Source organism: Contarinia nasturtii, unplaced genomic scaffold (assembly GCF_009176525.2).
Source record: "Contarinia nasturtii isolate CC-2019 unplaced genomic scaffold, AAFC_CNas_1.1 Cnas_scaffold_695, whole genome shotgun sequence".
In the NCBI taxonomy this organism is placed as follows: domain Eukaryota; kingdom Metazoa; phylum Arthropoda; class Insecta; order Diptera; family Cecidomyiidae; genus Contarinia; species Contarinia nasturtii.
In genome coordinates this window covers 6458893-6485295 of record NW_022198046.1, presented here as the reverse complement: position 1 = coordinate 6485295, position 26403 = coordinate 6458893, and the positions used below count along the sequence as shown (strand labels likewise).

Genomic DNA, 26403 nt, shown 5'->3' with positions numbered 1-26403 from the left:
TTTGTTCCCAAGCGTGAAGAAAAAACTACGTGGTCAACGATTTTCGACACCAGAAGAAGCAGTTGAAGCGTTCAAAACACACGTTTTGGAGATATCAGTTTCGGAGTGGCACGAATGCTATGACAAATGGTTTCATCGAATGCAAAAGTGTATCGATCATCTCGGGGAATATTTTGAAAAACAATAAAACCATTTTCGACAAAAAACAACTGTGTTATATATGTTTTTAAAAAAAATTATGGAGCAACCCTCGTATAATAAAAGTGAATTAGATATGGAGTATATTATGTATGGCGATGGAAATGAATGAAAATTCCAAGTGAATCCTTACGAGAACATGACTGTGTATTGTGGTGTCGAACACTATTGAAAATTTTCAATGCATGCATCGAAAATGCAATTACACGAGCTGAACTAACACTTAATAGAGAAAGAGGAATCTCTTGCACGGCTTCTGAATATTATCATTTCGAGCAAGCAAAGCTCGGCAACCAAGTGTATACACTCAATGGTCTCATGAGATTGAAAACCGTCACATACACAAGTGAAATGTGTGCCAATAACATTCACTCAGAATTGAACTCTACACAACCTTATTGTAACTTGATGGAACGGATGGCTTCCAAGACGACGCCGAATAATTTGTCAGTTGAACGAACAGGTAAAATCAATAAAATTTAATAACAATCTCGGTCTCCTTTCTTCGTAACCAAAGTAAATTTCAATATCTTGATATGGTCACATTAAATAGATGTATCTAAATGGAAAATTGCACTATTTTATATACAATACATTGTCATACACATTTACACAAATTCTGTGCCACATAAATAACCAGCTAGTTTCATTTAATCATTAATCGCTATACATCTGACCATTTTTAACAGAGGAAACGATTCAAATTTTGCTCCGCACACATATATTACTTTGAGAAACAGTATCTGATTTTAATTTAAATTTAATTCAATTTTATAACAATGGAAAATGGCGTGCGTGTGTATGTGATTAAGTTACAAGTACATTTATCATTATTCCGTCAATTTACAATTAATTCGTTCCCTTTCATTAAATTTATTAAATATAAATACTTCAATTTCATAACAAAATTAGAATCTTCCTACTTATGCCGACATTGATCATATTCAGATAAATATATTTATTCGATATTGATGGAATTGGCTCTTTTTTCTCTGTCATTACATATACGTATATATATATATAGTTTATAGATTAAACTATATGTATGGAAACTAAACATTTGAATCTGTCTAAATTATTTGATGCACTCAAATGGCAAATTCAGATGAACATGGAATAATTAAATGTCAAAATTATCGATAAAAATATAAAAATTCTCACAAATGTTGGCATGAGGATACATTTATTGACGGCAGAACTGCTGAGCGCACTTGCATGGCATAAAAGATCCTCGGGAAATACTTCCAAAAATGGGACCACTTTTCCGGTTTGTGGGTCGATGCATGTGTTTCGTCGCGCTCGCTACAATAAGACGGGAAAAAAGACATACGGAAATCAAATAAATAATGATTTATTATGGCATTCTATCCGGACATTATGAACTGACAGCCTAATTTCCGAAATGTTATAAATGATATTATGTATATATATGGCTACTATTAAAGTTATTCATAGTGCTTACCTCGACCATTTCTTTGTATTCGTCATCGTTGAGATTGTGAATGTGTGATACTTCACGAAGCCACCGTCGTAGCCAATGTCCCAGCCAAACTAGGCCGCAATCACATTGTAATGGATTACCATAAATATCTAGACCTCCAATGATGCTTCTTGTTCCGACTGCGTCCCAACTGCTTGCATTCGGATAGAAACTGTCCGGTGCCAAATTGGCCACATTGTTATTTGACAGATCGATCGACAAATGTGGAATCGAACGCAATGCATAGAAAATTGTCGGTGGAAAATCGTTGATTTGTGTATTATGTATTTTCAATTTCAAATTATAAGTGTGCGCAAGTCCGGTAAAAGCATTCGGTGATATTTGCATTAGACGTTTTCCCGTAATTTCGACCGAATTAATTTTCGTATGATTCACAAGCTTCGATAAAATCGTACCGTCCAACAGTTCACCATTCACTTCGATGCGTAGCTCATGCAAACCGCGCATATTTGAAACAATATCGCCAAATGATGGCTGAGCATCGAAATGAAACACTTTGAGATTTGTGAATTGTCCAAATGGCATTGGATTTCGTATCGTACAACCTTTCATATACAATTCTTCAAGACGACGTATTCGCGTGAAATCTAGCAATGAAATCCGTTTGATTGGATTCCGTGATAAATCGAGCACACGTATCGACGACGGCATTCGTTCGGCAAACGCACTGATATTTGACACTTTATTCTGGGCTATTTTCAGCACACGTAAATGCTTTAATCGATTCAAAGGGCTAGTTTCCTGCAAATTATTCATGCTTACGTCTAGCTCCGTTAAATGATGTGTTGTGGTCATCGATGGCATGTGATACAAGCCCATCGACCGTAAATTAAGCACACGTAACATTGGTGTGTGATGGAAGATCTGCTCCAAATTGGCGGTAACTAATGGATTATTGCTCAAATCTAAATTCGTTAAATTGCTAAGATAGCTAAAAGTGTTGTCCGGAATCACGACCAGTTTATTCCTTGATAAATCTAACGTATACACGTACTGTGTGTTGATGAACATATTTGGTTCCAAATATTCGATTTCATTGAATGCCATGTGCACATTGCGTAACGTGAATCCAATGTCGGACAATGAATTGGCGGGCCACAGTGTCAGTTGATTGTTCGATAGATCCAAATATTCGATGCGTGTGTGCACAAAAATTTCACGTGGCAATGAACGCAAACGATTGTGTGCCAAATTTAAAATTCTTAAATTTCGCAAATCGGCAAATTGATCGGATTGAAGTTGATTTATGTGATTGTTGTTAAGTTCAAGCTTTTGCAAACTGGTCAATCCCTGAAAGCATCTCCTTCGTAACACCGTTAAATTATTATACGATAAATCCAACCAGTCAAGATTATACAATTCATTGAATGCATGATTATTTAAAATGTTGAAACTATTCCGTCGCAATATGAGCTCCTTCAAGCTATAACCCAAATATCGAAAACTCTGCGAATCGTTAAGATAATTGGATGTGGCATCAATTGAATAAATGTACAAAAATGAATTGATTTCGCCGTCAAGAATCGTTAAACGATTATGGCTGATGTTCAAACGCAAGGGCATTGTTTCATTCGATGCATGCTTAAATATTTTAAATGTTAACTGCTCCAAATGATTGTACATCAAATCCAGTTGCAGTAATCTTGGTAAAAATGTGAACACATTTTCGCTAATGTTACGTAATAAATTATGTGTTAGATCCACATAGGTCAATGCCGGTAGATTGTGAAAACTGTGCATATCTAGCGATTGTATCCGGTTGGAAGCGAGCCGTACCGTGTGTAAATTAACGAGACTGTCAAATGTATTTGTATAGATTTTGGTCAATGAATTGTATGATAAATCGACTTCTTTGAGTTTCTTGTGTATTTCCGCAATGAAAATGGTCGGCGGAAACATGGCGATCCGATTAAACGATAGATTAATGTGCACCAATTCCGTTAGCGTAATCAACGATTCGTCGGAAATTTTTTTCAAATTATTATTATCCAACGACAGCCACATCAATTCGGTTAGAAATTTAAATTGTTCGGTTGGAAAATCGTCACGATATAAACCAAACGATAGCTCAAATATGGTAAGCGTTTTCGATATATTTTCAAATACTAATGGATGCAGATAATGAATGTCGTTGAAGCTGAGGCTCATTTCTTTAATGGCATCTAAGCCGTTAAATGAACCATAATTTAAGCTCGTGATTTTATTGTTGCGCAAAAACAATGTTTCCAATTTGTTACCCCAATCCATGAACATATTTTCGGATATTTCAACGATTTTATTATATCCCATGTTCAAGTACATTAGATCGGTGCACATTTTCAATGCATGCAATGGCATTGTGGTAAAATTATTCGCTGCTAATGATAATGCCCGTACGGTGCTGGGTAATGCATTCAATGTGCTGATACCATTTGATGGCAAGTATAAATAATTTAATTGTTTCAATGACATTATGGCTTTTGGAAAAATCGTTAATAAGTTATGCTCCAAATCAAGGTGTTCCAACGATTCTTCGAGTCCATTAAATGCATCGCTGTGAATGTGATGGATGCGATTGTAAGCCAATGCTAATCGGCTCGTTGATAAATTTCGAAATGCATTCGGTTGCAAACGGCGTATCCAATTTTTTTCGAGTATAATGATTTTAATGGTTGAATTAACATTGAACAAATGCGTAAACTCTTCGATCGCATTGTAGCTAAAATCGATGCGTTCCAACAGCATCGGCGTGCCATAGTCTTCTAAACTGGATAACGTTTTGAGCAAATTGTTTCGCATAAAAAGCGATCGTAATTGATGTAAATGCTGGAGCATATTTACAGGTACTTCAGTGAATAAATTATCGCTTAAATTTAATGTGATTATGATTCGAGGTAAATAGTTTGGAGCAATGTGTGATATGCGATTGTCGCTCACATCCAACCACGTCAGTTTACGAAGTTTTGAAAACGCACTACGATAGCTGCTGCTACTAATCGAATTGTAACCATTGTACGTCGGTTTATGATGGTAACGTTGATGTTGTTGCTGTTGCTGCTGCTGTTGCTGTTGTGAAATGCGCGGCAGTAGGTCTTCGTCCATATAATCGTCTTCATCATCAGCGAAATTCATTTCCGTTATTGAATTTCCTGACACATGTAGCGAACGTAATGAGTCAACCAAATAGCCCCAATCACCATCTAAACTCTGTATGTTGTTCCTATAATTCATGTGCGGCCATAACCGGAATAGACAGCCATAGAAAAGAAAATAAAAAGCGAAAAAAAACAAGAAATAAAGAATGTTGTGGTTAGGCATGAGTTCTCTTTGATTATTTATTGATTAATGCTATTATGTATGTGTAATATCTGTTCTATTCGTATATACGAATCGATTCAAATGATGATTTTATTCGTTCAAATGATATATGTGAATGTGTTTGTGTCACATCATTTGAATTATCAAATTAATGTATTCAACCGCGACGCGCGTCTCATGTGGAAACATTCTATTACGATGTATATTTACGACGCATAATCAATCATATAAGGTGTAAACATGAACCAAGTTTTTATTTCCCAAATGAATTTGCTCGCAGAACTTTTTGTCATTTTTGGCACATTTTTTTGGTGACACATGAAATTATTTCTATCAATCATCCATTCAGCGCTCGAACATTTCGTAATCACCATTGGGATAAAAGTTTTCATAATACACCCTGTACTTGTTAAATTACTTTGATGGATTCACGTGATTGATAATAAGTAATTATTTTTCACATTTTCCTTTTGCGGTAATGAACCGAATAGACATTGTGTGGGAAACAACGCTATCAATACAATTATTTCAACCGGCTTACCATTGTTTGACTATGATTATCCATTTCGATTGAATTGATTTTGCCCATTATTTAGTTCAACTTATTCACGTGTATCGAATTTATTTCATGGGATTTGAACGGGTCAAGTATATTATTTCAATGTAACACCTGTCATTTATTCAAGCTTCAATTCACTTATATCTTCGAACCAATTACATTCAATTGTATCTATCTGTGTTATCTTTGCCAAAATCATTAACAATAAAGGCGTCTCTTTTAATCAAGAGTCACATCCATGACCCACACACCATTTAACTGAATGGACATGTTTCCATTTTGTTACAATTCGCTTTCTTTGAAATAATAATCACATGCTTTAGTTTTAACAATGTTACCTGTGTGCTTCTAATCGGCTAAGTGTATGAATATTTCTAATTGATTCTAATGGCAATTCTCCGAACTGATTTCCCGATATATCCAGTAAACGTAACGAATATGTCATCGAACTGAAAGTAAAATGAAAAAAATAAAGATTATTACTAACATCGAAAATAGAAAATCGATAAACAAAGTTCAATAGAAACTTTTTTCTTTCTCTTAATATATAATTCGGTCTCTTAAGAGGATTAAGAATTCCATTCAATTTAACTTTCACAGTTTGTTGAGAAATACAGATTGACAACAAAATCCAAAAATGATTTTATCAGCAAGTTTGTTTATTACGAGTAAATTGTGTGTAAAATGGCCGATATTTTTGGTAGATATTTTAAATAAAATGTCAACGAAACGACTTGATATCATTTGCTTTTAACGCTGCATGATACACAGTGAAAGTGAGAAGCGGCTTTGGCATAGGGACCAAAAGTGAAAAAGAAATCTTTTCTAATTGGATAAGCAAACGAATGCTGACATTTAAAGCGACATTTTGTTTTGATGCCTGAGCATATCGCCGCTCGGTATACATCGAATGACGAAAAGTCTGCATGAAAACGACAACGAATTTTGTCGGAAGCGGACATCGTCAATTCGAAAACATCTTGCCGGATCGAAATTCATGGCATCCATAAAGGCGTCACATGAACATGGCATAAGGTTAATGGGATTTCAAAAGCTCGTATATGAACATCATATCCCGATTCAATGTTAAAAACAATAATGTCATTGTTATGTAGAATATTTTTATCTGTGTTTGGATAAAATTAACAGACTGACAGATAGATAGTGGTGGAGAGAGGGAGAGAGAGAGAGAGGAAGAGGAAGAGCGCGTCAGAATGGAAGAGAAGAACACTATGTGTTGTATCAAAGGTTAATGGGATGATGTGAAATAGTGGACGAACGATGTTAAGATGATCCAGCGCGTTTTACACATACATTCAAATAAGATTAAACATCTTTCTCGGTAATATATTTTAACGAAAGGGCAAAATGAAAACTCATTAAGCGAACATGTTAAATGCGCTTGAATAAAAGTCATAGTTTTTGCTTGTGAAATGTCTTTTGCTCTTCTTACGCTACATCGATTCATTACACACCCTGTACAAATCGTTGTCTCTTTATCCGCGTATATCAGAATGCAGAGAAGGTATTCGAAAAAATAAACGAAAAATAAACCCAATTAAGTCTGTTGGCCCCAGTAGATTCGAAAACATTTGAATATTCCATTCGATTTGTCACGTTTACCTGCCGAGCGTCTTGGCGAGCCCCCTCAATGTATCACATAATTCGGTGTTTTCACAAATACAAAACGCTTTAGATACCTTCGTGGTATGGCGGCAGTGAAGCATAACAATCTGTATGGGGATGACACTCTCTACGCACATCACACACACACACACATGATGTTACTAAATTAATCATTTCAAATTCAAGGCGAATGCTTCGTATTCTATTTATTTCGTGGGCTCAATGAAGGCTAACCGAAAGTGATGGAAAAAAACACAACATACACCCACGTGAATTCAAACTGAAGATGGAGAGAGAGAGAGAGAAGGAAGCAAGCTAATTAAGGTATATTTATATGCATGTTGAATCACAAAATAAATCCCATTAATCGACAACAGAGAGAAACAATTTCCGTTGGTATTTTCATTTTGAAATGAATTACACAGTCATTGCGTTTCGAATATGTGTTCGCATATTAATCAGGCTAAAGAAAATGAAAATATAGTAAAACGTTTAAAAAAATCATCAACTAACCGCCGATACCTAAGATTAAAAGATTGAAAAAGTTAAGGAAAAAATAATAATATATTTCACTTGAATAATGATTCAGCGTAATTGTTGTCAATCCGTTTAATTATGTATTTACGAAAACAACATTTTCCAAACCACGCATTCATTGTGATTCGATCATCGAGGCTTTTCGATGTCGTTGTCCGTACGATAAACGGCAAAGTAATAGTTTGAATTGTTATCCATTGAAATGTTGCTTTAAATAGAAGTTTTTATTGATTTTCAACAACTTTGTGCTTTTGCCTCGGAACCAACGCAACCATCAACCAACTGCTGGGTATTATGCTGATTCAATTTTCATTTAATCAGATTGGTTTAGCCTTTTCTATTTCATGTTCAGTTGTTTTTGTTGTTGTTTTCTTTTCAGATTCTCTATCTCTCACATTCTCTTTTTTTCCATTCAATTTGCAAGTACGCAATGAAATGGTGCGTTCGACTATATTGCGACTCATCTTCATCAACATTTTGTTAACATTGAAATTAAGTTAGCATACGAAATGGAAGCGGGAAAGAGGGTTTTTATGTAGCAATGCGAATGTTTTCACTCTATCTTCTTCTTCTTTTTTCTTGTGTACATCGTTCGATGAACATTTTCACATAATAATTTGACCTTTTTTCGGCAGTTTGATTACATCGTATTTTCTTTATTTTATTTGCGTTTCATTCGTTTTTATTTTGATTGGCCCCTTAACCGAATGTGTGTTGTTGGTCTGTTCGAAGGGTTTTTTTTCTAGTCGATACTTTTTGATTCTTATGCTTAGTCAAGTGTTGATATGCCTAAACTGGGAAATGCGTATATAGAAAGTTCAACTGCAACCGCATAAATACGAAATCACTACGAGACCATCGTATAGCACTTGTTCTGAATGGACAATGTTTGACGGAAAGCTTGAAAGTTGATTAAGATTTTTGGTGAAGAGCAAAGAAAATCAACTGAATGAACCGAAAAGAGTAGCATTAAAACCATTTTGACCTTTTGTACGTACTTTATGTCAAATCTAGGAATTAACCGGTCATTTGGTGCTCTTACTTGACGGGATTAATATTGATATTTGTTTTGCTTTTTCTCGTTGTCATCATCGTTTATATTTTCTGTGTTCGCTCCATATCGTGATGAAAGTATGGTATTAGATTTTTTTGTGGGAAACTTCGAGAGACAGGTCCATAACTGTTAAGTGAATTGATGACATGCCGTGCATAAGCTGGTGCGATCGATAGCATTTCGCCCATGGGCGTGTATATGAGACGTGTACACCGATGAATGGAATTTAATATTGAAAATTCAATAAAATTATGGAATTTCCATATTTCCTTCAAGCAAAACAATCGAGAAACGTAAAATACATAGACATGTGTTATGGATTCGAAGCTTTCATATCGATTCTCTATCCCAATGACGGATTGAATGCGTAAAATATTAACAATTTCTTCATATTTCTCATTTTCTCGCTACATATTTTTTTTGTTGTTGTGCGACATATCGCAAGCTGCATTCTCTCGATCTCGTTCGCAAACGGTGAAGAAATGGTGAAAATTAACGTTGATAAGACCCAAACGTAAGATGATTTATAACGTTTACTCGAATGAAAATATCAAATATTTTAACATCTTGAAACGAAATCAAGCACATGCGTCAAAAATCCAAAGCAATTTTCGATGATGATTTATATAAAAATATATTTTTCTTCACATTCTCTATCTTTTCGGTTTCGCTTTCGATCTCCGTTATTTTCTTTGACAGTCACCAAATGTTAATAGCAGCAAAAGCTGCCTGCAGACAAATGGCATGTGTGAAAGATAACTCATCTCTACGCAACGACATATGCAATTATGATTATATTGATTTGACAAGCAAACAAAGCAAAATCATACTCGTTCAATAATTGTGTGTATAGAAATGGTTATAATTACTTAGTGATTTGTTTATTAGAACTAGGGTAATCTAGATTGGACATAGCTATGTCTTCGAATCGCCTATATACCAATAAATTGAATTTATGCGACATACCATTCCAATCATAAATGAAAACGTATTCACGAGGAAAATTTATTTCTTTTTCTCTTTCATTTAAGCTGAACGATGGGTGTGAGAGTTAGCTTACTGTTCAATATTTCAATACAATTCAATAAATAACTGTGTTGGAGTATCTCTTGGTGCTGACTGACATTTGCGTCTCTGCCTGAATTGATTGATTATGAACAGCGGAATTATTACAACAAAGCCTTAACATATAAATTGGTATTAATTGAATGGAAAAGAAACGAACGGGAAAAAAAATTTGTCGTTTGCACGAGTGCAAAAAGAATACGAATATTTACTGTTAAAATGCGGGTACGTCAAATATTGAAATCACCTAGAATTATTCTGCTTCATTTATTTTCAAACTGAAAATTCGTACGCGATCCAATTTATAATTTATGGTAAAATAGACGACGGCTCGACTCTTCAACAAATATGAAAATTCCCGGGTAAATCCGGTCTGTTTTTTTTGTCGTTCGATGTTTGTTCGCCCGAAAAAAAAAATTGTTTCAATCAATTTATTGTTTGATTTCGTCTCATTGACTTGCCATGTCAAACAAAATACGCAACGAACAGCAGAAAAAATAATAATACTCGAAAAGCAGAGAAGATGAAAAAAAATGTGATGCGTATATGTCGATGATCGACACCGATTATAAATCAAGTGAAAATCACTCGACTGACACACAAAACCAGAATGACGAAGAGAATATAATTTGAAAAAAATTATTCAATAAATAAAATATAACCCATCAGTGCACTCTTCTATGCAAAAAAAAAAAATATATTAAAAATGTTTGCTTTTCTGCGTACAACAATGAAATAATCTCGGCAATTAGCAAAGTACTTGTTCAAATGCAGTGGGTATTAAAAGACCTGGGGGTTCAAAGAGAATATGACATTATTCGGTCGAAATGGTATTTTGGTTTTCAATTCATTTGGTTCGAAAATTTTTTCCTTCCCGAAAGAACCCCAATATTCACATCAGCAACCCATGACCGAAAAAACATGTTTCGTCACCGAGCTGTTTTTTATTTCAATTTCTATGATTTTTTTACCATCTCTTACTCTCTTCCGTTGTCAATTTTGACGTATTTGTTTCTATTTTTATCAGAATTTCATAGGCATTTTAATCATTTATTGTCAATGTTGACGTTAACAACAAGTTTATTTAATGTACATATTTGTATTCATGACACAAAATCAATAGAATTCTGAGTGAACATAATTTTTTCGCATTTTTTGTGTCTATTACTTGTACTTCCGTCATAGGCAAAACGAGCGCAGAGGGAAAGAGAGTAGCGCAGGAAACACGATACGCAATATTTGCAAATGAATAAAAAACAAAATTACTCGAAACAAAGGAAGAATGACAAGGATATTTTTTCCGTAATGTTTTTTTTTATTTTATCATATTTTTTGCACCACATTCCAATCGATATGAGCAGTTCGATGGCATGAAAGTATGATCAGAGCAAAAGGGAACAAAAAAAATGTTAAACAAAATCAACCCATCAGCAAAATGAATCAAGTGTAACTTCAATTGAAAATTGAATGAAGAGCTGGTGAACAGTACCGAGAACATTTCATCACCATAAACAAACGGTGGAAATAATGAGTAAAAAATAACGGCAACATTATGTATAGATATTCTGTTTTATGTTTAACAACAACAAATGCTAACAGCATTAAAATGAACGTCGTTCAGCGCACAAAAACAATGGCAAACACGATTGCAAGGTTAAATCAACATCCAAGTGAAAATTAAATAAATAATACATTGATGTTGACTGTGATAATCGACAGAAAAAAACCAGTACCAACCGCACCAACCATAATGACACAATAAAAATGAACGAACAAGTAACAAGAAAGTTCATTTCATTCTATCTCTGTTTCTGTCTTCGGAGCTTAAAGATGAACAATTTTCCGGAGGGTGCACACATTTTGTAATGTGTGTGATTGTTTACTCAACAAAATGTTGCAAAATACACGCACAAAAACTCCAATGGCCAAATGGTTTTTATTTTTACTTCGGGTGTTATTTGTATTGTTTAGTTATTTAGCAAAGTATGCCCCGACGCCTGTCCAAATAAACTCGATTTCGAATCGTGTGCTCGTTGTGTGCCTTTCATCGGTAAATCGGAAACGTTATTTATGGTAAAAACACAATTAATAACATAAAACGATAACACTAGCTAACGATTTCGCCGTCCAACCGGTGTGATGTGAAGCATTCGAATCGATGCCTTTTATTCACTTTTTCTCACTCCTGCACAACTGTTGCCCTTCCTCTCTTTCGTCATTCAATCAAATTGAATAAACAGAAACAAAAAGAACTTTTTCGTGCGTGCTTATGTCGCTTCTTTTTCTTCCGCTTGACTCAAACCAAAAGATAAACAACAAAACGAACTTTCAATCGAAATAATTTATTAGTATGTTTAACGCTTTTTATGGAAATTGATGAAGACCGAAGTTTTTATGAGAGCACAACGCCATATGTATTCAACGACTTATTGTGTCCAGCGAAGTTATAAAACGAGATCGATTCAGAGATTCATATTAGAAAAATTTTCAATCAATTTCAGACAATAAATTATTCAAATGATTTTCAATTTGACGGTTTGAAATTTTTCAAATAAAATGGGGAAAATATCAAAAAAGCATACTTACTTGAAACATTTATCCGTGAAATACTGTATATTGTTATCGATTAGCTTCAACGAATCCAAATGAAGCCCTTGGAATGTCTCGTCATCGATACATTGCAAATTATTTCGTGACATTTCTACATATTTTATGGAATTTTGAAGTATTTCTGAAAATAGAAAAATGAAAAATTCAAATAATAAAAAAATTAAGTCAATAATAATTATTATAATAATTACATATCATTGAAATTACGTTTTTTAAAATAAAGATCAATAGCAATTGAAATTACATGACAATTAGAATAATCATTTTACAATAAATTTCTTACAGAAAATTGAAGAGAGCTTTCTTGCGGCTAGCAAATCACTGTTTCTTAGAGCAATATATGTGAGAAGAAGGAGGTTGAGAATAACTGAGAAACAGAGCACCTCCAAAGTGAGGAGCAAAATATTAAAAGTTAAAAATAATTAAAGTTAATAATACTTTGAGTTTAGATCATTTTTCAATTATTTTTTATCTCTTGATATTTTGCTTTTCAGTGCTCATTCGATTCCTCAGAGCACTCCTCCTTACATATCTGAGAAAATTATCGAAAGAAATACTCAACTGCCGCCAGGGGATAGCTCGGACGATTTAAGCGGGGACTATCCTGGCTCACATCCCCCTTTATGGTTCAATGGCATAAAAGAATGATACTTGTATCCATTTGGTACATCAAATAATTATGATTGAAAGTTGATTTTCTCGTCAATTTTCAAGTAAATATGAATTTCATATTATGAAAGGTATATATTTATTTGATTACGGAGTCTAAAAGTGTGTGCCATAGTAAAACGAAGATAAAATATGATGATGGCAGACAGCAAATAATAATTTTCAGAATTTATATCGTTCAATATTAATGAAGATTTGAAATTCATACCCATAAAATGTGTCACAATTTGATTGATAGATTATTAACGAAATTTCGTTTTGGAATGTCAGAGCTTACGAAAATAACCGCTAAAATTTAAATTGAAATTGAATTTGTTGGCTGTTATAAGTTTCAATGTTTACAATGCATTCCACATCGACTACGCTAATAATTTGCAAAATGTACACAAATTTTCCAATGAATGACATTTCCGGCCATTTTTCATATGTGCTGGCCAAATTCAAAATAATTGCTTCAAAATCAAACTTTTTTCTACGGAAAAATAGAACATTCCAAACATACTCCATATCGTTATGGATATATGTTCGAAAACAAAAACAATTTAACGATTTAATATGGTTAAGTTGGTATCATTTCAGGTATTTTAATTTTATATAATGCCATTGGTCATCTATGTATTTGATTTGGCCCAATCTATTTATAGGTAAATTTACATGAAACATTAAATGAAAAAAAGCCGTTGGAAATTATCAATATATTTTCTGATTGGTTCATACACTCGCAAAGTTTAACAAATTAAATAAAGCTCATTATTACGTGATTAAGTTGATCATTACTTTTGCTTTAAAAAAACAAGAATGATACGCCAAAGCTGATGGAACTGAAAATGTGAACGAAGTTAATCACTGTTAATGCCAACACAATAATTAAACCATTTTTTATTGATTCGGTTTTTGCCCGATGGCATCGTGAAAAATCACAAAGCATTTCAAACAAGAATGAAAATGGCATGTGCAACAAAAAATGTTGTAATTATATATTTTATATTTACAAATTATGAACAACTATTTGGTGTTTAATAAAACCGGCGTTGTCATCTGTGCTCGAAGGGGAAAAAAGTTAAGGGTAAACATAAATGGTTTAAACGGGAGCAGACAAATTATAATTTAATATTTTGTGGAAATTGCGTCACAGGAGTTCAAACTGAGCAAAAAAAAAGTTGCCTATCGCTACCAGCAATATCCAAAATAATAAAATTCATGTAAAACCGAAGCCATGTATAAAATTCCAACCGAAAATTGTTTTTGAAAGGCGAATTTTCAATTTTCTATATTATTACTTTGACTCACGTAAATACTATTTTAGTGAATAGAAATAAAGTGAATGGAGAAACAGTTTGCGTAAAATGCGAGCACGTAGCGCAGCGCGCACACAGCATATCAGCCAATTCGATTTCGACACACAATGATGTCGAAAAAGCTATATCATGTTTTGCATTGTATTTCGTTGTATGATATAAATTACGATTTTTGAATGCTATTAATATTCAACGGTAGAAATTAGTCAAGAGAAATATTAGTTTTAATGTGAAATGGCATTGGCGTGGCAATAAATAATAACCAAATTTTGTGAATGTGCTTTGTGTGTATGAATGCGCGCGTGAATTTACTCTTTTTTATTCAATTTCCTCCTTTTTCCGTCCTCACAGCTCCCTCCCTACATTCATTATCTGTGCATTTTCCTTGAATTCAGTTCAATTGAAATTGAATGCCATGTGTGCTTTTTTTCTATACATCAAATGTCTGTGCATATGGGAACTGTATAAAAGCGAATCGAATCTATGACAGGCTGTCTGTAATAAATGTGCCATCCGACTGTTTTTTTCCGTTTCGTCATTGTATTTGTGTTTTTATTGCTTGTATGCCGGAATATACAATTTGTTTCATTCCAATTTCCAACAATTTTAACGTCACATGAATTTGTCGTTCGCGGCCCAATGCAGGTTAACAGGTTCATTGTATTGTCGTTAGTTGGCGACAAACGTTTTTGGAATTTCGTTTGTCGTGTATGCAGCAGCCGCTTGAAAATTGCGAATTAATACCCATTGCAAAGTTTTTTGAGTTCACCAAATACGCACGGAATATAAAACGAAATTCATTCGGCGTGCGAGCGGTTGTAAAGTTTGCCAAATTTACCGCTTCTGCATTAAGTTTGTGGCGAGAGAGAGAGAGAGTGAACTAAAAAACAGCGAACGAACGACCAAAATAAAACGAAAAAGTTAGAAACGAGATTAGTAAAATACATTTTTTTTTTGACGATGTGCATGCATTTCCAATGATAAAAAAGTTTTGCATTGGACAATCTTTTTTGCCTCTAGTTTGGGCTCATTCAGGCTTATGTCATTTGAAGCGTGAGGGAATGGGAGAAAAAAATATGAAACTTGGTGTGTGTGTGGCATTTTGAAATTCAAATATTCGTTGACCATTTAGCCAATGCCAGTGTCTTTCGCACCGAAATCAATAAATCAACGTGTTCAATGAGAGAATCTATGCGATGCGCGCCACAAACATATCACCGGAAACATAGATTTGTGGGAAAAGCATGCAAGAACGAACATGTTCATTTGAAAATTATAACATCGGGATGCTGTTGGCAGTGCGCGCCATCGTTAATCTCAATGCGAATTTAATAGATACAGAATCGAACATATTGAAACGATGCACGCGCGTATAAGTGTGTGCGTGTATATTCTGCCATAATTCAGCTAACGATTTTCAATATGCAAACTCTCTCGCTCACACAACCCACATCGATCGGAGAGATATATGGTTTTGTAAAATGTAAGTTTGTAACAAATAGAATGCCAGACGTTTTTTTTTCAGTTTTCATTTTTTTTTCGTTTGCTACGTGCTCATGTAAATCAGTTTGAAATTCAAGCGAAACCATCATTTTCATTTATTCATATAGATAATTGCATAGCTTTTATAATAGAACAAAATTGAAAGCCTGCAGTGAGAAAAAAGGCGAGTCGCCTCTAAAAATAATGAGACGCTTATCGACATTGCAGCGTCCTCCGTATGCGAATTATGTTTATGACATAACCTAATTTTAAAATAATAATAAATATACTATACATTGCTTTCGACCAAACTATAACTAAAATTGGTTTAATTTTAATTATTTTGCTGTGAGAAATGTGCGCTCGGTTTCCATGTGCGTCCATTGGATCGAAAATTAATATAAATTTGATGTGAAAAATGGCCATGTTTTCGATAAATGGTAAAATGTGAACTTGCTTTGGTACCCATACGTCACGTACTTAGCACAGGAAGGGAGGAGAGGAAAATATTTACGATGCCGGACAAACAAGCGCCCCAATAGAAGTTGAACGGTTCTTGTTGTTGGTTAATTTAACCTTGCGTCGTGCCAATGCCGCAAATTACATTTGCACATGAATAACAATTCAGCCCAACAGCCGAATTCAATGCAAACCTCATTGTATTAAATATAGGTTTTAATGAGCGTATTAAAATGCAACCAAATTGAATTTTTGCTGCGACGAATCCGATTTAATTCGCTAAACTTGATTCTTTAAAAAAATTTATGGTTTACACACACCACCCATACACACATACAAAAATATGAGCCGAGATTTATGTCTCAACTTTAAGATAGTATACGGAAGGGTGGCCAGAATGAAAAATGTGCGTCACTGGAAAAGCCCATAAATATTTTACTTAAGTTCATCGAATCCGGTCTCTTTTTACCTTCTATTTGATATGGCCTGGTGAAAGTATAATCTTGGTTGTAATTATTACCCATTTTATGGTTATTTGTGCTATTCGGTTTTTTATTTACATTTATAATATGGACTTTTGATTTTGTCGTTCGGACCGCACCGTTAAACATTCTGTCTCTATAAGTTAATGGATGTTTGGCGGATGGGGAGAGCGTAAGGAAATATGATTCATGTCTGTCCCTTTGCAAAATCATTTAAAACTCTTATATACGTATACCGAATCATAAAGTCATATGTTAACTCTGTACATCCGGCCAACAAGAACCACCAGCCTACCATTTTTTAAGCCTACCTCAAGACGCACCGAACACTTTCAATGTCGCTTTTTATTCACCGGAAGCATAACAATTTTACCGTGTTATTTTCGACATTTCTTTTAAAAGCTGCCGAGACCGTTACACGCTTTTCATTCTTGATATTTGATGGTCGAGTGTTGAAGAGAACAAAAAAAGGAAGAAAATACGGTAGACCCCGATACCATGCACAACTTTACGATTTAATGATTTTTTTTCCTTCATCATTCGTTTATTTTATGCCATTGGAAATACAAATCATTTGTTCACACGCACACGCATCATAAACAACGTATTAGTCGTTGTTGATAGATTTCGATTCCACTGCCTTGCATTGCACATTGCCGTTCAATCATATTCCACTATATTATATTGAATACGAATAAAATTGCAAATGGGTAGCAGAAAAAAAGCGGCCATAAATAAAAGAGCCCAATCATATCTATAAAATAAACACCATTAAATGTGGAATATCATGGCATTCGGCTCTCTCGAATAAACATGAAAATCATTTTTATTTAACGAATATGAATGTGTTTATGTGTGTGTGTTTTCTGTCGATAGATTTCGATTCAAGTCATATGCCACAAAATGTTCGCATTTTCATTTTCCTTGCAAAATATTTTCCGAAATTTTATCACCAAAAATAACACATATAATTCGCATCCCAAAGGAAACGGCAAACGAACATAAGCACACAATAGGTTTATCATTCAGTATATATTCAGTTCAATTGCCATCACCCATCACATTTGATTCGACACTGCCTTTTCGACATTTATAACGTACATCGTATATTTCGCAATGCATTCGGTGAAACATACAAATTTCATTCTCTCTTATTTCGTTTCATAGACTGGTTTTTAACACTGCATCACACATTATTGTGATAGTTAACTAGCGACGAAAAGAGTTGAGACATCAAAATTGAGTGGTTTCGTCTTGAAAATTGGTTTGTGACAAAAGGAAATTGTCGGAATGCAGAAAGAGAACAGAAAGGAAGATAGAAATGGGGGGTGGGGTAGACAGACACACAAAAAATGAAATGATCGTATTTGGCCCATGCATTACCACCATGTCATATATGAAAATGAAGCACCACTCGGTGCACACTGAACGCTTCGTCTATCAAGGCACTTCTGTCTCTTTCTCTCGTACAGATACACACTCATCCACTATCACCAACAAAGTCGAGTCGTTGATTCAAGTGGCAGAGAAGCATGAAGCTCCTGACTAATTGTAATGCGCTTATACGGTATATGAAAATGTCGTAGCGCATTTAATGAGCAGAACATATTTTGCCGTTTTTCACTCGTCGAATAGTAAATAAACTTTAACTTGACGACGACATAAAATTCTTTGTTCGCAAAACTTCTTTTGTTCTCTTATGGTGAAAACAACCACCATGCCACTCGGTTTGCATGGAAAATAAACGATGATTTTGGAATGAAAACGGCGTTCGCATTGCTTTTGTAATTCACCTACTTCCCTGCCACCCCCACTGGGTGTGGGTGTGTGTGTGTGTGTGGATGTGTATGCACAAGTAGTGTTCATTTGGCTGAATCAACAACGTTACCATCCACTTTGGTTCTCATATTAATATTCATTTCAGTTGCTAAAATCGTTATAAAATTAAATTGCACGATAAAAACAATCTTTTTTGCGCTCGTCACCGGAACACAGTTTGTGTGTTTGTATTGGTGCGTCGAAACGTTGTACGGGTGGTTGTGATGGTAGTGCTGCTGCTTCTGCTGCATTTTACTTATTATTATTGCCAGAATACATGACTTTGACTTATAATTATAGCTTGCTATGATATTCAATGGAATATTTTATTTAGGAAATCATGAGAACGACAACGTCGAAGACGAAGACAACGATGAAGCACCACATATCAGTCGCATATGTGTACACATACATTGCATGTTTATACTACCAAAAAGTTATAGTTTCGCATTTGGATGCAACAACCCGTTTGCCTCATTTGCATATTTCTTATAGATTTAATGACACTTATAACTCACCAGAGTTATGATGCTCATCACATCCGAAGCACTCTAAGCTGATATACGCTGTTTAACCGATTAGAGTGGATTCGCCTTTGTAAATCGTAATTTTCCATGAAAAAACATAACGAGGTAGAGAAATGAAGAGATGAAATATGTTTAACCGATGTAAAGGTTGTTCGAGACATTCTATAAATTAAAATCCAAATTGCGTATGCAACGATAAAACTTTGTGCGTTGAACTGATAAAAAATAATCCTTTTCACCGAATGACCAAAATGAAAAGTGTTTTGGGTACGAAATAGGAAAACATGAGCGTTTAACGGTTTCTTGAATTATTATTTAAAGTTAACCACTTGTTACCGCAGACACGCACAAACATATATGCATATATCCAAATTGTGGTGCCTAAACCATATTGCATGGGCCAAGCGGTATTTATCTCAGTCTTTTTGACGTTCTCTCTTTTCGGTTGTGGTCGTAAATAAAATTAAATGAGTTGTCAACTTCTTGCATTTTTATGTAACATCATGTTGATAAATTTCACTTAACGTGAACGAATCATCAGCCATTGCTTGAGTCTACTGGTGTGTGCACAAACCGAGGAAATTACGCTTTCAGCAAATTACAAATGTTGGGGAATACTTTAAGTGGCGCCATTAAAAATTTTCAAAATGAAATATCCCAAAAATCTGTTTTAGCGTACTTGCTTGTAATCCCATCATAATTCCATAAATCGGTTGTTCAGCTGTTATCTTCTTCCTTCTCCTCACTCTTTCTCTCTCACACACTTGACGCAACCCGAATGTGCTTTTCGCCAAAATTTTACTCCGGCTATTTGAAAGTATACACACGATGCAAACTTTCACGATCTTTCTCACATTTTCTTCATGCATTTTTCTCACCAATCTTTGGTCGTCGTCTCCTTTGCATCTTAAAGTTGGTCTGTTCACTGAGGCACGTCTATTTGTGAATAAACCGAAAACTTTTTTGTATTGCGGCTTAATTAGCGTCAACCTATACCATATGCTAATGAATGCTTTTTGTTTGAGTTTCTTTGCTATTTTATTTGGTGCCAATGGGAATGTGAAAGTGTCGATCAGATATGTGTGTATATGTGGTGTGGCTGTGTATCTTTCAACTCATGTCTAACTTTTCTTGTTGTATTTTGTGTTTTGTTATCCGGCACATAAACGATAAAGATGACGAAGAAAAAAACGGAAATGTTCCATTATATTTTTGACGCTTCATATGAATATATGCTTATTTCTATCGCTGCAACCACATCAAGTATATATAAGGTAACTAAATTATAATTATGAAACATAACTAACATTCAAGTCACAACGGCAAATGAATTCGCGAATGAGATGAGTTCATGCGGTGGATACGAAAACATCTATACATTCAACGGAAAGACACACGCTCACAAATTAAGACTGAATTTATGAAAGCAAAGAGTAATTAAGGGCATTGGCTACAGTTGTAAATATAACATGCATGCTTGCTCCCAAAAGATCTTAATGGCAACGCGCCGTGACACTCTTCTCTGAGCACGCACACACGCGTTTAACGAGATCCAAAAATAATTGCGTGTATCGTCGGAAAATGTTCACATGCACATACAACACACACACACATGATGTTTCAGCTCCTGGCAACAGACACATCATTTTTGAACTTAAATAACGCAAAAATTCACACCTGAACGAGATTTGAGCGTTGGAATTTTACTGGCATCGAAAACTGTTTGCGGTTCACCGAGCATTAATCAAACGTTCAATAAACAAAATTCAAATTTTTGGTTAAAATAATTTAACCACATTTCTCTATGGGAAAATAACTGCGGAAATTTAATTTGTATTTATAGTGATGCGTTTAATCAGCGTGAAAAATTCATTTATTTTGTTTTTATTACGAAAATAATTTCGACCATTTTAACATTGTGGTTGCTATATTCGAAAATCGAATATCAAAATGGCATTAGAAAATTTAACAAAATACTATTAAATAAGAATTGATTCGATATTAACTTACCGGTAAATTTGTAAAACCAAACATCATGGCAGCTTATTCGGTAGGAGTGCGTTCCATTGCCGGCATTTGTACACATGCAAAGCGAATTAATGGCACAAGGAAATGTGTTTCGCATCAAAATATTATGAAAATGATTAAAATTACAATTGACACCGATAATATTTTGACCAATTAATCGACACCATATCAAAAGTACAACAATCACACATTTGCCACGAGTCCAATTTCTGTACAACATCATTATGACCAACGTCCTACGTTACGGGTTGATTCACTGAAATGAGACCATAAAACGAAATGAAGAAAAATAAAATAAAAGAACTCATTAATCAATTTAGTGATTTGTTTATTTGTTTATCGAATTAAATGATTTCCATAAGTGACATGAAAAAAAAGTACTACATAATTGGCTGGGCAAATAAAATCATATATACCATAAACTATGTTTTTTTAATAACAAAGTAATATAAAAACATGATTTTTCATTGTTATATATGGTAATCGGTTTTTTTTTAACTCATTCTCTGAATCATTTCGATTTTTCGTTTTCCAGATTTATTTGCGGCGTCACGAACATCATAGAATAATGCATTACACAGTTGCAAATAGAGCAATCAACATACAACACATGTAAAATGCTATTTTATCAAGGATTTTTGATCAAGTAACAATCAAATTAGCTTGATTACTAGCTTGATATTTTCAAATGACTTTTCGAAAGTAAAAGTTTTTCTGAGCCATTGAAAACAGGGATAAAGCATGCATTTATTGTCTCGTTTCATGTATAAAACTGAAGTCCAAACGACCCATATTGAATAATTCCACTTTTGTTCCAGAGAATTTGTGTCGCTGACTATGGTAAACTACTTAATCTTATTAAAATGTTGTTCTATATATGTTTGGCAGCGAAAAAAGCACGTGGATATGAAACGTTTGACGAATTCCCAAATCGGCTCTCATCTTATGTCCTCGCGTGCTTTTCACATCGGAATTTTTGGAACAAAGTCTTAATTATTCATAAATTTATTTGCTCGTGCATATCACGATAACTGACAAGTACCTTCAAAAGTTCATATGGTAGACGTATGTGTGTTTGTGTATATCCAACATTCGAGCTTTAAATTTAATGAAAATGCTGCTGCTGTTTCTTTTTTTTATCAACATTTTTGCACTTGTGATGGGAATTTTAAAATCAACATGAAGGAAAAATCGTGTGTACATGTTTCGTAATTTTCCATTCTTAAATTTTTCAATAAAGTTTTTCAATTTTTCAGCAAAATGCAAACACTCAAACTGAACTTCGTTGAAGCTGACTCGTTTTTTCTCCATCTTTACTCTTATTGCTCGGTGCAAAGCAGATTCAGATTGTTGAATTTCGTGTTTGTATTGCGGTGGTTTGAGCCAATTTAAATTCTTGCATATATGTATTTGAAGAGAGTGAACGAGAGCAATACATGGAGTGAGTGAGAGCAGGAGAGAGTGAAACCTTTCGAATAAGTAGATCAACTGTCAAATTTGAATATAGATGACACATAGTTTATTATGGTGAAAAGAGAAAAAAAATCGAGTGAATGAAACCGAATAGTTCTTCAACGTTAAGTGCAGTTTCAGGTTAAAAATGCCATTTTGATTAACAATCAAAAATAAATGAGACAAAATTGTATTTCGTAATCGTGTCAAGGAAAGAATTCCTCTACAAACGATTGAAAATGCATGAAATTAATCAAAAAATGTGCCGCAAGGGCAGAACACTCATTCATATGGTGATTTAAAAAATATGCATTCTGGTATTAACGGTTAAATAAGTCCTTATTTGATGCGGGATTCCAATTTCCGTTATCTCTTGATGAAAAATTTAATTGTTTTTTGTTTCGTTTGTGTGAACAAAGGAAAAATTCTAGCGATTTTAATCCATTCTATTTTTATGTGCGGCAAAAAAAGGAATCGCAATTTTGCTTGGGTTTTGTGTGTGTTTGGGGGGTGGCAATATATATTTGCCAGTCAAGCTGACATAAAAAAGGTGGAAAAGCAAAATAAATGTCTATATTTGAATATGAAACAATGCATCACTATTCGTTTACTTTATTTTTGCAACGAAACACACACACACACCGACCGAGAATAGCGAGCGAGAGAAATGGATAGAGAAACGGCGCTAGGAAATAAAGTTGTTCGTAAAAGGTATGACGCTCACCGTCACGTTTCAATGCAACCGAAAGAAAGAGTCATTCTGTCTATTGAGTGTAGTGTATATATTGAAAATGTAGCCAACAACAATAATAAAAAATGTGAATTTCGAATGGCAAAAGTGGAAACAAAAATGTAAATGCAGTGGAAAACGATGAACTTTTTTTTGAAGCGAAAAAAAAATACATTGTGTATAAAGAGCAATTCTCTCTTGCTGCCAAGTGAATGAACAACGATGGCTTTCAATAGAGGATTGGTATGTGTGCAGTGTGTGCTCATGAGCAACCAAGAGGTGACAGCACGAACCATAACGGAAAATTAAATTTATGGTTAGTTTTTCGTTCGGCATTTTGTTGAGAATACGCGTATGCAACGCAGAAACCAAACGGTTTCAATATCTCTTGTAACTAAATTGTGTTATTTAGGCCGAGGCATACGTACGTGCAATTCTTCTTTTTTTGTAAACCGACTAAACTATTTTAATTTAGGTTTTATATTTGTTGTTTGTATCATCATCAACATCGTGCGAACGAACGTACACACATACAATCGGTCTATGTTTGTTCGTTCCGTTGGCAAAAAAAAAAATGCTGGTAAATAAAGATTTTATGCGAAAATATTTGTAGCAATTGAAACAATTTACTGGCTCATAGTGGTGGCTAAATGTTTGAAATGGTTTTTTATGTACGCTCCAAGATTTAGTGCTTGGCCACCGAAAGGTGTATCATTGCTATTTCCGTTTTATGAGCATAACATTTTTATATTTTCCTTCTTTTTTACTCGCTTGGGCCCGTTCATTTGCGCCTTTTTTCCCCTCTCATCACGCTCTCTATTCCTCATATTAATTTTTTTTGTTTCCCACTCTTCTCTCTTGTCTTCTACCTCGCGTTGGCTCTTGGTCGGTTTCTCGCTTTGCATCGCAACACTTTTAAACGTCCAAAGCAGTTAAGCTGGAGAAATTCATTTCAAAAGCGTATTTGGTTTGGTAGATATGAGAGATAATTTAGTTTTAGCCATTTTTTATGGTCTCTTTCGCTCGTATGCAATGAACATAAACAGTGAGCGACAAAGAGAAAGAGAGAAAGAGAAAACATTTGCGCCGCGAAATAACAAATCATAACGAAATGGAATTTTGTTGCAGCATCGACCACGACCACGATGACGACAACGAAGATGGTGTGGAAAATTGAAAAACGGTCATATACAGTACGAATATTATACAAAATGCAAATCTGTGTCAAAATTGGAACAAACCAACATATGAAGCGCACATACCATAAGGACTGCTTGCATAGAACAGGTGAGATTTTTCATATTTCTGCGGATAATAATTTCCGTGACAAAAACCAACTGTTATTCGTATTACGTGGGAACGTGCACAACATTTTAGGTTCGCCGATTTCTCTCTCTCTCTCGCTCTGTGTCGCATATTATACATATTGTTCAAAATGTAAGCGTGAAAAAAGATTAGAGCTTTTTTGAGAAAATAGAGAGAGAGTAGCGTCCAAAGCACTGAGTGGGTAAACTAAATGAATAGATTTTGTGGGAATGTTTTTTAACAGCAAGAAATGCTCACACGGTAAAGAATTGAAAACGGTAATTGTTGCACCACTAAATATAAAGAACTTCAGGTGAAAAAAAGACGCATCAAGAGAAAATGAATGTGAAATATATACAACACCTAAAGCAGCAAAGCTATACAGGAAAAAACTGTGGCAAATAAGATGAGTTTCACGAGAGTGAAGAAAAAAACACTGAACAACTTCGGTTCCTGTACAGAAAATGAAATGAAATGAGCGCCAGAGAGTACAAGAAACAATTGACCGAATGAAGAATGAGTCAAGCGCGCCCAAGAACAATGAAAAGCAGCAACGGAAAATGGTGAAAAAATGAGGACGAAGGGAAAAAACGGGCGACTAGAGTTAATTATGGCAAATGGCAAATTGTGCAAACACAACATACGGCACCACATAGCATTTGTGTGAGCAATTTAGTTTTTTTGTTGTTGTTATTCCTGCTGCCAAACATTTCCATTGTCCCTGTTTTCTCTCCATCGACTTTTCTCACTCTGGCTATTCCAAGTATTTTATTCCGATGCTCTGTCGTGCAACAAAAACAAAATTCCATTACGAATGAAATATGTTTACTTGCAATATGAAATGCGCACTGGTGAAATACAACAACTAAAAAAAGAACAACAACCAACAACATAACAAAAAACACGTACAAAACACTTTCAATAAACGGAATAAACAAAAAACAAAGTAAAAACGAGAAAAAAGTATGTGAAAACAAGGAATCACATGAATACCTTTATTCATGCATGAGGTGGCAAACTAAGGTACTCCACGCGCCAAACACAATATACGAAAGTGAAAGAGGCAACATAAAGAGAATGGGAAAAAAGCATCTGACTAAAAACAATTTATGCAAAGTCAAAACAAATGAACGAAATTCTTCGAGTGCAATACGCGTACACATTGGGCATTCGACGCAATCAAAATTCTTGGAAATGCTCGTTCGTACCATTCATTCATATGAACAACAGCACTTTAATATTTATATTAAGTACAATGTACTGACTGGATGAAATGTGTTGGCAAATCTGTATTTGTGTGTGCACATCGATGTGCGGTGACGATGGTAGTGGAATATTCAGTCCATCAGAATTATAATGATTATAACTAAATAATAAATAAGAATAAAAGTTCCGACGAAAATGAAATTGCAACGATTTTTGACTAATGAGAATTGTGAATGCGTCGCGCACAAAGAGTGAAAGCGAATAATCAAATTAATTGTGTAGGAGCGATGGCCTGCGCGCATATATAACGCAAAACATTCGTAATTTAAGTGAAAGTTTTTCGATTCGGAGTTTTTTTCTCTATTGAGTGTGTGTGTGTGTGTTTGTTTGTATGCGCTTCGTGAATATGAGACATAATTAAATGCATATTACTCAAAATACTAGACTCGCTTTAATTATGAACGGCAATTTATCGAGTTTGAATCTCGGGGCTAATTACA

General features: G+C 34.5%; 1 protein-coding gene across 1 annotated transcript in view; it reads right to left on the bottom strand.

Annotated features, from left to right (window-relative positions):
- Positions 1 to 255: 255 nt before the first annotated feature.
- The window catches only part of LOC116340972 (chaoptin), a 67595-nt gene continuing 41447 nt past the window's right edge, over positions 256 to 26403 (bottom strand). The window contains exons 2-6 of the mRNA XM_031767756.1: positions 21193 to 21466; positions 12424 to 12568; positions 5894 to 6004; positions 1661 to 4898; positions 256 to 1500 (exon numbers count right to left, since the gene is read on the bottom strand). Of these exons, the coding sequence (XP_031623616.1) occupies positions 1300 to 1500; positions 1661 to 4898; positions 5894 to 6004; positions 12424 to 12568; positions 21193 to 21433 (3936 nt within the window). The 5' untranslated portion in view covers positions 21434 to 21466 and the 3' untranslated portion in view covers positions 256 to 1299. The remainder of the gene's footprint in view (positions 1501 to 1660; positions 4899 to 5893; positions 6005 to 12423; positions 12569 to 21192; positions 21467 to 26403) is intronic.